Source organism: Galleria mellonella, unplaced genomic scaffold (genome assembly GCF_026898425.1).
Source record: "Galleria mellonella isolate WM207_F2 unplaced genomic scaffold, CSIRO_AGI_GalMel_v1 utg146, whole genome shotgun sequence".
Lineage (NCBI taxonomy): Eukaryota > Metazoa > Arthropoda > Insecta > Lepidoptera > Pyralidae > Galleria > Galleria mellonella.
Window position 1 is genome coordinate 7,376,455 of NW_026441999.1, and position 14,769 is coordinate 7,391,223.

At 37.0% G+C, this 14,769-nt stretch overlaps 1 protein-coding gene across 4 annotated transcripts in view; it reads right to left on the bottom strand.

The window, feature by feature from the left end:
• The window catches only part of LOC113523168 (uncharacterized), a 66,095-nt gene that overhangs the window by 6,082 nt on the left and 45,244 nt on the right, over window positions 1–14,769 (bottom strand). For 2 of the 4 annotated variants that reach the window (XR_008252484.1, XR_008252483.1), the window contains exons 3-9: window positions 10,370–11,561; window positions 4,996–5,170; window positions 3,898–4,132; window positions 2,854–3,182; window positions 2,121–2,338; window positions 1,164–1,269; window positions 652–722 (exon numbers count right to left, since the gene is read on the bottom strand). Coding sequence is in view for 2 of the 4 variants with exons in the window: in XM_052891765.1 (XP_052747725.1) it covers window positions 1,164–1,269; window positions 2,121–2,338; window positions 2,854–3,182; window positions 3,898–4,132; window positions 4,996–5,170; window positions 10,370–11,561 (2,255 nt within the window). In the remaining 2 variants the exon portion in view is untranslated. The remainder of the gene's footprint in view (window positions 1–651; window positions 723–1,163; window positions 1,270–2,120; window positions 2,339–2,853; window positions 3,183–3,897; window positions 4,133–4,995; window positions 5,171–10,369; window positions 11,562–14,769) is intronic. The other 2 variants (XM_052891765.1, XM_052891764.1) reach the window with 1 other exon arrangement.

Here is a 14,769-nt window from a genome sequence, read left to right on the forward strand (position 1 = left end):
CACTGTACTTTAATATGTAATTATTTCAGACTTATTGGAGGAATCTATTGAAGCAAATATTATATAACTATATAACATATACACGACAAACGTCATTTTATCCCCTACTGCCATCTACCGGCAAATTTTTTATCGGGATAAAACTATCTTCCTTATTGAAGCAAACAATTCACTTTTACATAATTTTACTGAAATAAATCGCTCGGTTTCGGATATTAGCATGAACGAACATCGTAATACGGGATTTTTATAAATTAAGATGTACTTTTGACTGAACTGATATGTTCTTTCTTCCCTGAGGATAGCCATGTACATTTATAATGGCCTAACAAAGTTTTAAAAAATACATAAAAATATTTTAGGGTTCACCAACGTCGTTTCATCATATATTCACATCTGAACCTTGCACGCACCTTATCACATTATGCCATTGTATTATCGACTTTAAGGGGTCGCGTTAGAATATGGTACATCATTGTGCAAGTGCTTAATTCCAATTACGCTATTTTTAAGCACCTACCACTTTGTGTAATACCATTTTTAAAAGCAGGCTTCAATAAATATTAAATGTGCGAAAGCATTTGATACCGTGTGCGATAGCCTTCAGATGACATTTACTGACGTCAGCTGTCAACTTGACATGTAACTAACCTTACGAAACAAGATGGCTGCCCACTTATCACTTTGGCCATATTTGCATGCACTTTGACATCTGTCACGCTCTAAAATATCAAAATTTACAATAAAACTGTTAGATTTTGTTAATAAAATTAAATAATACACACGTTCTGTTAGAACTACCATTATTCTTTCCAATCCCTAAATTAGTTAATCGAAAAAAAAATCATATTAATGTAATATTAATTTACAAAACCAAGGCTTACTAAGTATATAATACATATGGGAATGAATATTATTAATACTATTAAATCAAACTAAAAGTACAATAAAAAAAAATGTTAAAGGTAATAAAATATTAGTAATCATGTATAAAAAAATATTTTCTTTTTCTACGAAATAGGTGCAACAAAAACAAACTTTTTTAAAAATATTTAATGCAAAAGAAGAAATATCATACGGTCTTATCATCACAGATTAGTTAAGCTGTACACTCTTTTTACCGTATTTTTAGATACAGACTAATAGTATAACGAGGCACCTACCTGGCAGTTTTTGGCGGCGTTTTATTTGTTTTTCCGAGCGCCGCGGCTTTTCTCGGATCGTATGATGCTCTTCGTTTCCACTTCTCTAATTCTTGCTTCTTTTGTTCTGTAACACAAATATGGCGCCAATTGTAGTAATGTTATAATTCGAGTAAGGACGGTGAACTCGCACCTTACCACGTTGGATTAGAAATATGCTCAGTAAAAGCAGTGCTGTACACTTTCTTTAATAACGTGACTTCTATCACAGTTGGGTATACCCAAATATTTAAGCTGGAGTAATAAACCCTGTATAAATCTTGCACAGATCTTTTCTAAAAATTTTCTTTAATAAATTCTCGAATATGTAAATATAACATTGATTTGCGCAAATTGCAGTATTGCGCCATTTTTTAATTGGCAAACGCAAGTCTTACCAGGGTCTCGCCACGAGTAATTCTTGCGAACTCTCAAACCTGTTATTACACAAAGAGTTTTATCAATTTAATGACGATGTGCAGTCGTCTTGTCAGTGTTTCTCCTGTCATAGCGGAGCAACTATCCTTTGAGTACACTCTAGAACTAGAAATATTTAAAGACATTTTTACCCCTTACTTTCACCGTGTGTGCCCCGGCATAAAGTGGCCATCCCTTCTTTTTTCGTGGGTGTCGTTACAGGCGACTAAAGCAAGGCGAGGGATGGGCAGCAGCGTCCCTCTTAAAACGTTCTCAAAGGTCTAACTGCGGTTACCAACCCACCTGCCAAACGTGGCAACTACTGGCAAAATCCCCCTTATGGGGAAGGCTTATGTCCAGTAGTGGATAGTTAACGACTGAAATAATAAATCCCTTACTAATGTTACCTCTGTTACGACCAATACTTCTGTTGGACAGCATCTCAATGTAAGATTTACTCGGGTCCACCTAAAGAATTTCTTGAGTGTACTTTTGAAGTTCTAAATATATAAAGCCACTTACCCATTTCGTAGTGCTGTGCACTCCCCTTACTGACATTACCCCTGTCACAATTAGGCAGCACCCCAACGTAGGTCTTGCTCGGATCTCGCCGCAAGAAGTTCTTGGGCGAGCTCTCTGACTTATATTTGGATATGTCGAGATAACGAGGCTGGATCTCTTTGGGCCGCTTCTGGCTTATAGAGGTCGTCGACGAGGACATTGAATAGTCACCGCTGTACCTGGAATATAATAATAATAGTATATAAGAGCATCTGTATGGGGAAGTCTGAAAGATGCTCCAATAACAGAGAAGTTCCCAAGTAAAGAATTGTCTTGATTTAAAGAATAAATATAAACTTGCAAAGGTTCGGGGTTCTTTGGTCGTAAGGTACGACTATACGGCCAAAGATCGTCGAAAGATCGATGGACTGTAATAGTGACTCCAATCATTAACGTAACGACAAGTTACGACATATTTCGTACGTATTATATTGTACCTAAATATTGCGCATTCTCACATATTGCTTAGGGAAAAAGAGTTTTTTAGTCTACAAAGAAAACGGTACCCAAAGAAAGCTTCAATCGTCACAAAATAAAAATGTTACAAACAGGAATAAACCCTGTCGATTAAAAAAAGAATTGTGAAAATCGGTTTTGAATAGACAACCTGATCACGTAACATAGATATAAATTCAGACCAATTCAGAACTTCCTTTTTTGGGATACGCTTAAAAAACAACAACATTCTTCTTACCTCTGTTTGGCCTGCGCAGGCGCCCTCTTCCCGGCCGGGTGGCGCATCACCACCGGCGCACTCTCCGTCCCGCTCTCGCCCTCCGTGTCACTAGTGCCGGTCGTCAGCGAATTCTTCTCGTGGCTGAATATCGAGGAGTTCCTCGGACTACTGCCGTTAGTCGTCGAATTCGTATCGCTGTCCAGAATGAACGTTTTCCGCTTGTCTACGGCCTCGTCCCTTTTGGGCAGGAAGTCTACGTTGTCTTTGGTCGGGGTGATGTCGTCAATTATGAATGTTTTCCGTTTGTCGGGGTCGCGGCGTTTTGTCTTGTCTGGTTGCTGATTTACCTGTAAAATGTCGATATTAAACTATAAGGGTGATGATGCAGTGAATTTCTTAATGCAGTGAAAATAGAATGGTAAACTTGTCTATGCTATGGATATATGCTAGTGGGGTATAATTGAGTAATAATTAGGCATTGGTAATATCGAAAACTGAACTACATATTGGGTTTTTCTGGACACTGATGGCAAACAAGGTCATCACCCATTTAGATATCGTCCATTTCGATATCACCCATATCGGTTGGATATCTATTTTCGAATATATTAAAAGTCTTGTTACCCAATATTATTTTTTGGATGACGGACCAATATATAGATATTATAATTAAAATATATGGATATTGCTATATATTGCCTACCCCTAGTAATGATAGATGAGGATGAAGTCAGATTAATTGACTCATCACAGCAAATTCACTAGGTATTAACCACGATGGTTTTTCGGGGGCACCACGCATGAAGGTTGACCTAAGCTAGCAATGTAGAATAACTTCCTTTTTGTTAACAATTCCTCGTAACTGATGCAGCCATGGGAAGATGACATCAACTTCTACTATTAGATGACCACCCCCCCCCCCACCGCACGACAACATGTGATATTACTGTCATCCGCAGATCAAATCTCCCTTATTTTAATGACCTAATTTATAAATAGCCACGGCCTTTTAGATTATAAATGATTGGTGGTGAAGAGACATAAAATCTGATGAAAAATTACCTGGAAGTTGGTTATATAGTCCCGGGCTAGCACAACTTCGTTGTTCATCGCCTGCCGTCTCAGGTTCTCTCTGTTTGTTCTCAAGTCCAGGATGTCGGAGTGGGTCGATGTGATCATGGGGTCCACTGGTAGGGCCAGCATCTGATCGTCCTCCTCGGAGGAGTAGTCCAGGGTCTCTAGGTCAGCGATGTTAGTCGTATGGAACGATTGTGACCGATGTACCGGAGACGAGTGACTGGAATGAATTAGAATTCAAGAATTACACATTATGGCTTCCAAAGGGTGTCGCTTAGAGGTCGACCTAATACCCTATATTGGAGAAGGGATTGTTAGTAATGGGGAGGTTAGTTCCCATTGCTATCAATCTATCAGGTCGATCTCCACGCGGTTCTCCCTGGAAACCATCGTGACTATATCGGGTACACAATTTATAAAAAAGATTACTACACTAGGCTCGCAGACCTGTATCATAGTAGTCAGTGAGTGGCTAATTAAGTTAGTTCATATTTATTGCCATTTACAGTCCTCAGCATCAAACATCGAAGATATAGCATCAAACCTCAAGAACGGGTCAACTTTTTGTCAGCTATTGTCAAATTAGCCGACTCCTTTTTTTATCAGTGTTCTATGTATATACTTACGCATACAATTTATCCTGAAGTATCTATATTTTATTATTTAATAAAAAAAATAGTTTTTACGCTTTAAAAAGATGCAAAAATTATAAGACAAAATAAATATAGAAATATAAATAAAAGAAACAAACATAACTATTTATCACGTAAAATTGTATGAAAAAGTTGACCCGCTTTTCTTGAAATATTTGTATGGAGACGTTCTATCTATATAATCTAAAGTTGGGACATACTTGGGTGAATTTTTTTTAATGTCTGATAATGGAGTGGTAACCCCGCCTGTGCTATTGGTATACACTGGCGGGGCACCAGTGAAGGATGATCGGGGCGGATGAAAAGGGAGATCAGTTAGCCTATTATTTAGTTTATTAGTCACGATGGTTTCCCGGGGGAACCGCGTGCAGGTCGACCTGATAGGATATATTGATAGCAATGGGAATTAACCTCCCAATTGATAACAAACCTGGGTGAACTTAGAGCGTCCTTGTTATCCTGCCTCTTGGCTAGTTGCTGCCGCCGCTTGCCCTCCTGGGCCGCCTTCATGGGGTCGTACGAGGAGCGTTTCTTCCAGTTGGAGAACTCGATCTCTTTGGTGGCGAGGGCGGAAGACGACCGGTGCTGGCTGGGCTTCTTTTGACCTGAAATCATTATTTTAATTATGAGTAAAATAAAAAAAAAATAGACAAATTTATCAGTTCTTAATTTAAAACGATTGTTTAATTATCATCAGGTCAGTCATTAACTGTCCAGTGCTGATCATAAGCCTTCCCCATGAGGGAAATTATACCAGTAGTTTGTTTTTTATACAACTTAGAAGGGCAAACAAACTGTCGGCCCACCTGATGGAAAGTGGTAACCGTCGCCTATAGACATCAGCAGTACCATGGACATAACAGAGTATACTGTTTCGCCTATGATACCCCCCCCCCCCATGCGTTGACGTTTAGCCTGTGTTTCTTTTTTACAACACAGCGGGCAAACGAGCATGCGGCTCACCTGATGGTAAGTGACTACCGCCGCCCATGATCACCCACAACGCCAACGGCATTGCAGGTGTGCTTTCAAAAGGAATATGCTCTTTTCTTCAGGGTTATGATGTCGTATCGGTTCAGAAATACTGTGTCTGTACATTTATCAATTATCTATACTGTAATTAATCCAATTTTCGTTAACTATATGTGGTACCTTATTGTTTGCCATATACTGTTAATTATTAAGTTACTACAGCTGTAAACTTGACTCAAAAATAATAAATTTATAATTTTAGTAAGGATCCATAATAATTGATTAATTCGACTAAATTAAGACAATTGTAATGCCTTATTTGGAGGGGGAGGGATTGTCAGTAATGGGGTCTAACTGACCCATTGCCAGCAATACACCTTATCAGATCGACCACCACGCGGTTCCCCCTTAAAAATATCGTGGTTATATACGGATTCCGCTAGAATTCTAGCGGAATCCGTCACGATGGGCTAACTGACGTGCTTTCATCGTCACCTTTCACTGGTGCCACGCCATCGTATACCGATAGCACAGGCGGAGTTACCAATCCATTATCACCCAATAAAAAAATTGCCTCATTTTGTAGTTATCATTAACTATAAATTGTTTGTTTGTTTCAAATAATATAAATAATCGTTGAAATTTGATAACGTAAATATTTAAAAATATTTAACTCTTATCTGTATATTTTTAGATTACATGGTAATTGTTGTTCGTTCATTAAGATTTGAAAATATTGTTAGCTATATGTGAAGGAAATAATTATGCTAGTGGTGAACGAACGAGGGAGGGGGGGGGGAGAGGTTCTACACTGGGCCTCTGTCCCGGGGAGTCTTTTAAGCAACCTAGAATGACAAACAAGCTGACGGCCCACCTGATGGAAAGTGGTAACCGTCACCTATAAACATGAGTAATGAACATTTTACAGGTTACTCCGTTAATTGTGGACCGATTTTAAACATTCTATTTCTTTTTGGTAATTTATTGCCAGAATAAGATTTGTATGAAGAAAAATGTTTGACAATCATACACGAAATAGCCAGAAATTTTGGCCACTGCTGCCCACCTCTCAACCATTACGTTTTCTTAGTGGCCGCTTACGTCACGCACGGGAAAGGAAACGGTGGCCCATTCTATACGTTTATCATCATCACATCATCATCATCATCATCATCTCAACAATTATCTGTCCACTGCTGGACATAGGCCTGCCCCGTAGACTGCCATCAGGAACAGTTTTGAGCCACCTGCTTCCACTGATTCCCTGCAATACATTTGAGGCTATCACTCCTATACCTGGTATAAACCAGGGTTCGCCGATATATATCACCGAATATACATATATCATGTTATATATGTTATATTGATTTTTATCTTGATAAATATTAATAGATTTTTTTCTGTTTTCTGAACTAAACATTTTGAAGATAAATATTTACCCTGGCAACACTACAATTCAGAATAATTTAGATTGTTTCTCAAAATGGCTACCTCATAAAAATAATAATATTATTATAATAATAGGTACTTGTTTTTTTAATTGTTCATTGAAATAATACTTCTCAAATAACACTATAAATAACAAATAACACTAAGTAATTCTGGTGCCGCTATTTATGCCGCTGGTGTTGTGGGTGATCATGGGCGGCGGTAGTCACTTACCATCGGGTGAGCCGCATGCTCGTTTGCCCCCAGTGTTGTAATAATTTGATACTTATTTTATTTTACAAATTCCTTTCACATTTTTAAGCGTGTAATCACCTTACAGAATGAAATTTGCTTCTTTTTCTTAGCTGGGATATATATCTATATATATATATATGTGTATATATATATATATATATATGTGTATATATATATATATAAATCGGATTTTTTTTAACTCTGGTTTATAGACTTTAATAAATTATTTCCATTAGAAAAGGAATCATCAAAATCGATGCATTTTAATCAGTAGAATTGCGTAAAAATCTAGTCGAATTAACAGCCCGCTCCTAGTTCTCGAAGTTGGTTGGTTTATTAATGTTTTGGTTGCAAATCACCACTTGTACCTACTATGTGGCGGGCAATCATCACGACTGCTCATGTAACACAGTCATTATCCTTGATATAAACACAAACGGCGAGTGAACGGCAAACATTGTCAATATGATACGCTTGCCACATAGCTAGCTAAACAAGTACAGCCATCAGCCTATTAATCATTTATCTATTATTTATTTATTTCAACTTTAATGTACAAATATATATTACTAGCGGCCCGGTACGTGCTTCACTACGTATAAAGTGATTTAATAAATATATATATATATATATATATATATATATATATATATATATATATATATATATATATATATATATATATATATATATATATATATATATATATATATATATATATATATATTATACATTTGAACAATTCTGTCAACACTGAAAAAAGTTTCAATTTGACAGCACAATTCCCATCCTAAAAAAAGTTTGAAATTGACACAAAAATCCCCATTAACAAAATGATCCGCCATTTATTGAATTAATTTGTTACAAAAAATGTGATAAATGAAGAACCGCTCGACCGGTTTTGTGCAAACTTCACATAAACCATCTACTAAATAGTCCGAACAAAGTCTAAACATTTGGTTTGGATAGGTGAGCCCGTTCTTGAGTTATAAAATTACAACGAAAAGTGGCATTAATTTTTACATATGTATATAGATAAGTAAGTGTACATATAGCGGATATAACACCTAATGGCATTCTATATTATTTACTATATTTTTATCTATTATTTACTGTATATTTATCTGTTAACCACCAGTGACTTCGTGCGGGTAGTTAAAGTTTTCAAAAATAACGAGTGACACAGACTACATGCCTCAAATATATGGAAGGAATAGGGAAAAGCCTATATATTTTATAGAACTTAGAATGGCAAACAAGCTGACGGCCCATTTGATGGAAAGTGGTAACAGTTACCTATAGACATGAGCAGTACCATGGACATAACAGAGTATACTGTTTCGCCCATGATACCCCCCATGCGTTGCCATTCCTGAGGACTCAGGTGTTATTCCTGTGTACCCTGTAAATTCACGCCATATCCCACCCTTCAAACCGAAACACAGCCATGCAAACACAACTGCTTCACGGTAGAATCGCGAATGGGACAGAGGTACCCAAGCAATCGACTTTTGTACAAAGTCTCAAAATATATATACAAAAGAAATAGCTTTATTAAGATTGTGTTCCACAAAAAGAACCGACTTCATTTGCAGTACAACCTGATAATTTAATTTTAAAACTAAACAACTGAAGCGATAATGATGAAATTCCTATGAGACCAATCTTTAAGTAAGTATACAACCGAATTTAAAACCTCCTCTTTGCAGTCGGTTAAAAATATCACAAAACATGGTTTTCTGTGAAAGTTTGTAGTCACATTTTTTCAGACTAACGGTAGAGAGATATACATAAAAATAAACTGTCGTACGAACTAGTTACAGTTAACGTTAATAAGTTTTTGTTAAAATATAATGCAAAAAAGTTATATACCATTAAGTCTAGTCTTAATGGCATATAACTTTCACCGTTGGTTTTACAGCTGTGCATTGAACAATTCCAACATGGCGGCGTGATAAGCCAGGCCGTTGAGTTACCTAAAATATGGTTTAGCTCAATGATAGCTGGCTCACCCGTCATACTCGTGAACGGATGCTGCTTGTGGGGACCATTCTGTTCATGTTTATTTATTTTCCATTTAATAATACAAATAAATAGAGCTGAATTCTAATTATTGTCACAGTAGCCATGCAATAATATATTTGCAGCCTAGCGTAGGAATCAATGTTAAACTCTGTGCTTATAAAAACATACTTTTTTTTATACAACTTAGTATGGTAAACAAGCTGACGGCCCACCTGATGGAAAGTGGTAACCGTCGCCTATAGACATGAGCAGTACCATGGACATAACAGAGTATACTGTTTCGCCTATGATACCCCCCATGCGTTGCCATTCCTGAGGACTCAGGTGTTATTCCTCTGTGCTCAGTAAATTCACGCCATATCCCACCCTTCAAACCGAAACACAGCCATGTAAACACAACTGCTTCACGGTAGAAAAACGAATGGAACAGAGGTACCCAAGCAATCGACTTTTGTACGAAGTCTCCCTCTGGTAAAGTATTGTAAGTAATGTATTTATTACCAAAGTCTCACTTTGGTAATAAATACATTTTACTTTTCTTTTTTATACATAATACATCGAAAAGAGTAACTGTTGAGTTTCTTGCGGGCTTTTCTCAGCATATAACATCTCGAACCCAGTAGTACAATCATAGAAATTTGACAATTTAGAAGAGCTTGTAAATAAGTCTATTTTTTTTTATGGGTGAATATGGTATGGTAACCCCGCCTGCGCTAACGGGATACGATGTTTCCAGGGACAACCGCGAGGAGGTCGACCTGGTTCGGAATATTGCTAGCAATGGGATTCTCAGTCTCCATTACTAACAATCCCTTTCCCCCTAAATAATAAGTCTATTTGAATAAAGATTATTTCCATTGTAAATAAAAAAACAGTATTTATATGGCTGGTCGTGTTTCGGTTTGAAGGGTGGGATATGGTAGTGAATTAACAGGGTTATATCCATGGTACTGCTCATGTTTACAGGCGACGGTTACCACTTTCCATCAGGTGGGCTGTCAGCTTGTTTGCCATTCTAAGTTATATAAAAAAAAAGTCATAAAAGAGATAGAAAGAGATAGAAAAAGAGAGAGAGAATGCAACTCTCGCGTCAAGTTAACAAGAAAATTATCTACACAACTCACCTTTTTCTTGATTTTTATTCGTCGGCAACTCCCTCGTGGACGACCTGGATTTAGTCAGCCTATTCAATACAGCTTGTCTTGTTGGCTCTGATATTCTACGACTTTGATGGTTAGTCGGCTTCCCTCTGTCTTCCCTTGCAACTGGGGGCTCAGACATCCTCGTGTTAATAAGCCTATCTTTGTTTGTCACCCTACCGGAGTTTCTCACAAGCCCCGGCCCAAACTTCCTTTGCATTTCCGGAGTGTTAGGACATCTCGGAGAGTTCGCTGGGGCGATCGACTTCAAATCAGGCGAGTCTATCCTGCCTCGATGTACAGGCCTCTTATACCTCAACTCCTGCGATTTATGAAATGAACCATTATCAGACTCATCAGATAAATAATCATCTTTATACTCGTCTGAATGACCGCTGGATCTCCTAAACACATTTCTGCTAGGATCCAAATAATTGTTATTCTTATTAACTGTATTGAAAGAACTAGACCGCTTGATTGAGGATCCAAACGCAACATTGTTGGGCTTTTTCCCATCACTGAACACTCTTTGGTGCTTCTTGTCTCCTTGGCAACGTGTTTGATCAATCCTCGGATACTTAGAATCTAAGGCGTTGTTCTTGAGTACAGTCTTTAGACTTACAGTTTGATTCGCGTTATTCGCATCCGTGCAGAATTCCGGTGTGTTTCTACCTTCGAACGTTCTGTGACGCGTGTGTGCTTTTCTTGCAGGCGACAGTAACGTATTGACGTCGTATGGCGGTTTATTTGATAGTGTCTTATCGTCCGAACTATTACTTAGAAGGCCTCTCTCAGAACAAGGACTGTTCATGTTGGAATCGCGGCTTCTCCGCCTCTCGGTGTCTAAAGATCTTGACGCAGCATTCAAGAGTATTTTGGTGCTTTCGGGAATTTTCGAAGAGCCCGTTATGACGTAATGTCCTGGACTTCTCAGTGGGCTACTGTCGTTGGAAGTGTCTTTTCTTCTCAGACGATAATTCAATGAGTTAGATCTACTTAGTTGTGACACAGGAAGCCGGGAGACAGCTGTTTTCTCGCTGATGAGACTGGAGGTGAGTTGGGAGGGAATGTTCGAGAAATTGTTAGTCCTTGACGATTGGATCTTCGCTTGTAGATTTGTTATAGCGTTTTGTGTCTTCAACAAATAAGATTCGGTGTCCTGAACTGGAATTAGGTCCTGAAACAATAAAACAGAAGGATTGAAATACCCATGTCTTTATATATCATACTGGATACAACAATAAAACATGAGAGATGGATTCTCAATAATAAAATTCAGGTAGAAACTATTCACATACTTTTTTATTAAAAAATATATATAAATAAGTTATGTTAATAACACTAATTCACAGTCATAGCAATAATAATAATTTAAGACAAAATTAATATGAGGCTTAAGGATCGAGAGATGGACAGCAACGTCCCTCTCAAAATATCACCAAAGCCTAACTGCGGTTGCCAACCGCCTGCCAAGCGTGGCAACTATTGGCAACACCTCCCATTTTATGAGTGAGGCATATAACGGCTGATATGATGATGATAAAAATCAATATAAAACCAACAGCCTTGCTATGCAAGATTTTCGATTAAATATACATATAATAAATAACAAAAGACCATTCATAGCCATTCCTGAGGACTGAGGTGTTATTTATGACTGCGTACGCTGTAATTTCACAGCCATATCTCACCATACAGATCTAAATAGATTTGCATGGAACTTTTGGGGGGCAAATACTAAAGTGCCATAACAAAAGCGCTTTATGGGAAATATCACGCGGAACCAAACGCGTGACCTCCAAATTTGAGTCACAAACGTTGCGTATTGTAATTATTACGTTAACAATAAAACAATAATAACTCCGAATAACGTTCAAAACTTTATATGTAACGACCGACATTGGGAAATATCTTTTTTGTTCATATTGTAGTATGTATCTTATTTTTTTCATGCAACTTAGAATGGCAAACAAGCTGACGGCCCACCTGATGGAAAGTGGTAACCGTCGTCTACAGACATGAGCAGCACCATGGACATAACAGAGTATACTGTTTCATCCATGATACCCCCCATGCGTTGCCATTTGTGAGGACTCTAGTGTTATTTCTCTATGTCCTGTAAATTTACTGCTTATCCCAACCTTCAAACCGAGGGAAAAAGGGATTATTAGTAATGGGGTCAAATAGCCCTATTACTAGCAATATACCCTGTCAGGTCGACCTCCACGTGGTTCCCCCTGGAAACCATCGTGGCTAAATCTAGTTGAATTCGTTAGGATGGGCTAACTGGCCTGCTTTCATCCTCATCAGTCATCTATCACTGGTACCCCGCCAGCGTATACCGATAGCGCAGGCGGGGTTACCATACCATTATCACCCATTAAAAAAACCCTTCAAACCGAAACACAGTCAGATCCTTTTTGAAAAATCTGAGCGTGCTAAAGTCCCAATTTGAAAGAAAGTGACAGAACATTTGAATACCTAAGGTACAAACTATAGATTTTGTGTAGATTTTAGTTTTTATGGATCAATGGGTATACGCGTAAATTATTCCGAAATTATTTATCAGGAAATATAAACAATTTATATTAATAAGATTTAACCTCCATTGTTTAGTATGCATGAGAGATATGTATGACTTTAGAGATTGTTATCTGAGATTACAAATCATAGATTATACTATGATAAATATACAGACACGACTCGAGACTTCGTGAGCGGCCAATTTTTTATATCACAAAGGTGGTAAACAAGCGTATAACCTATTTAACGATAAACAGTCATTGTTTAAATGTTTTATTCATACTATCTTTATGAATACATAATGAAAATTTAATTAAATCAGTTATCTATTTAATCGTCTTTAAAAATAAATATTAATCGTATTTTGTTATATATATATATATATATATTTATAAAAAAATTATCGTTGTATTTCAATGTGATATTAGATAAGAAACGGCTGCTCACGTAATACTGGAATGTGAAGCTGTGGCCCATCAACGTTAAGAAATCCTCGCAACGGTGAGGTCGCTCCGTGAGGCCTGTGAAGATCCCAGGAAGCTTCTGCGCTTCTGGGCGGAGCTAGGTTGGCTGTACTAGCCACGACTCATACGCACAACGGCCCAAATTAGATGTTAAGCGCGGAAAATAGAGTCCAATTTACATTACATTACATTCAATGTGATATTCCGACTCGTATTTCCTTACTAGCTTTTTGTTTTTTTCTGTGTATTATTTCAAATAATTTATTTCTTACTTCTTTTTCAATTATTGGGATTATATAGTATATTATATAATAGTATAGTTTATTTATGTTGAAGTTTTAATACTGGCTGTTGACACTAAGTTTTTTTTTTTTAGAACAATGTATTATTTTTAAGTTTGTTCTATGTCAGATTTTTATAAGACATGTCGCGTATTTTTTTTTCATTAAACTTATTATTTTATATCTCAAATACATATATGTTTTATTACTGCATCCTGCTATTTACAACAATTTATCAATCATATTTATATTAAATAATAAATAATACTTCCATTTGGAAATATAGACAAAAGCATATTGATTATATTTAAAGATTGCGTTCCACAAAAACTAGACTTCAATTGTTACAAATGTTATTTTGATTTAAAAACTAAACTACAGAACGGATTTTGATAAAATTTCTATGGGACCGATCTGTAAGTATATCCTTTCATTAAAAAAAAAAAAGAATTTTCCAAAACGGTTTAGAACTGAGGGAGTTACGAAACCTAAAAAAATACAGGCGAACTGAGAACCATTTTATTTTTGAGGTTAGTTGAAAGATAAAAATGCTTATTTTCAAACTTCAAAACGAAGATAAATATATACATACAAACATATATGTCACGCTCGCCTCCCGTTAGAGTAGGCAAATAGATAATCGCATCCGGGTCCCCAACATTATGGCGCGGCGAGGGATGCCGTGGTGGTTTTAGCCGGTAGGAGTCCGGCAGTACCCATACGTCTCCGCCGGGGCGTATGGGTCTGCATGATACATTTCCCCACGATAAAAAAAATAAATAAAAAAGGCAAATAGATAATAAATCTTTAATTTAAAGGTTATATATAACACAAATTAAATTAAATTCATAAAAGAGATTAAAACATGGGAGAATGCAACTCTCGCGTCAAGTCAGTGAATAACGTAGCGTGTAACAGTCCCGAAGGTACGGTTTCGGACGCAAATTGACTCATCCATAATAAATAAAGTTCACCGGGGAAGATAAATTTTTAATATGAATTTTAAATAGGGTAATAATGAGGGGGACCCATTAATTCACACTATCTATAGAGATCTAAAGAGAGAAGAGATTATCATAAGAGAAAACATCGTAATTTTCAGAATATATATAATAGA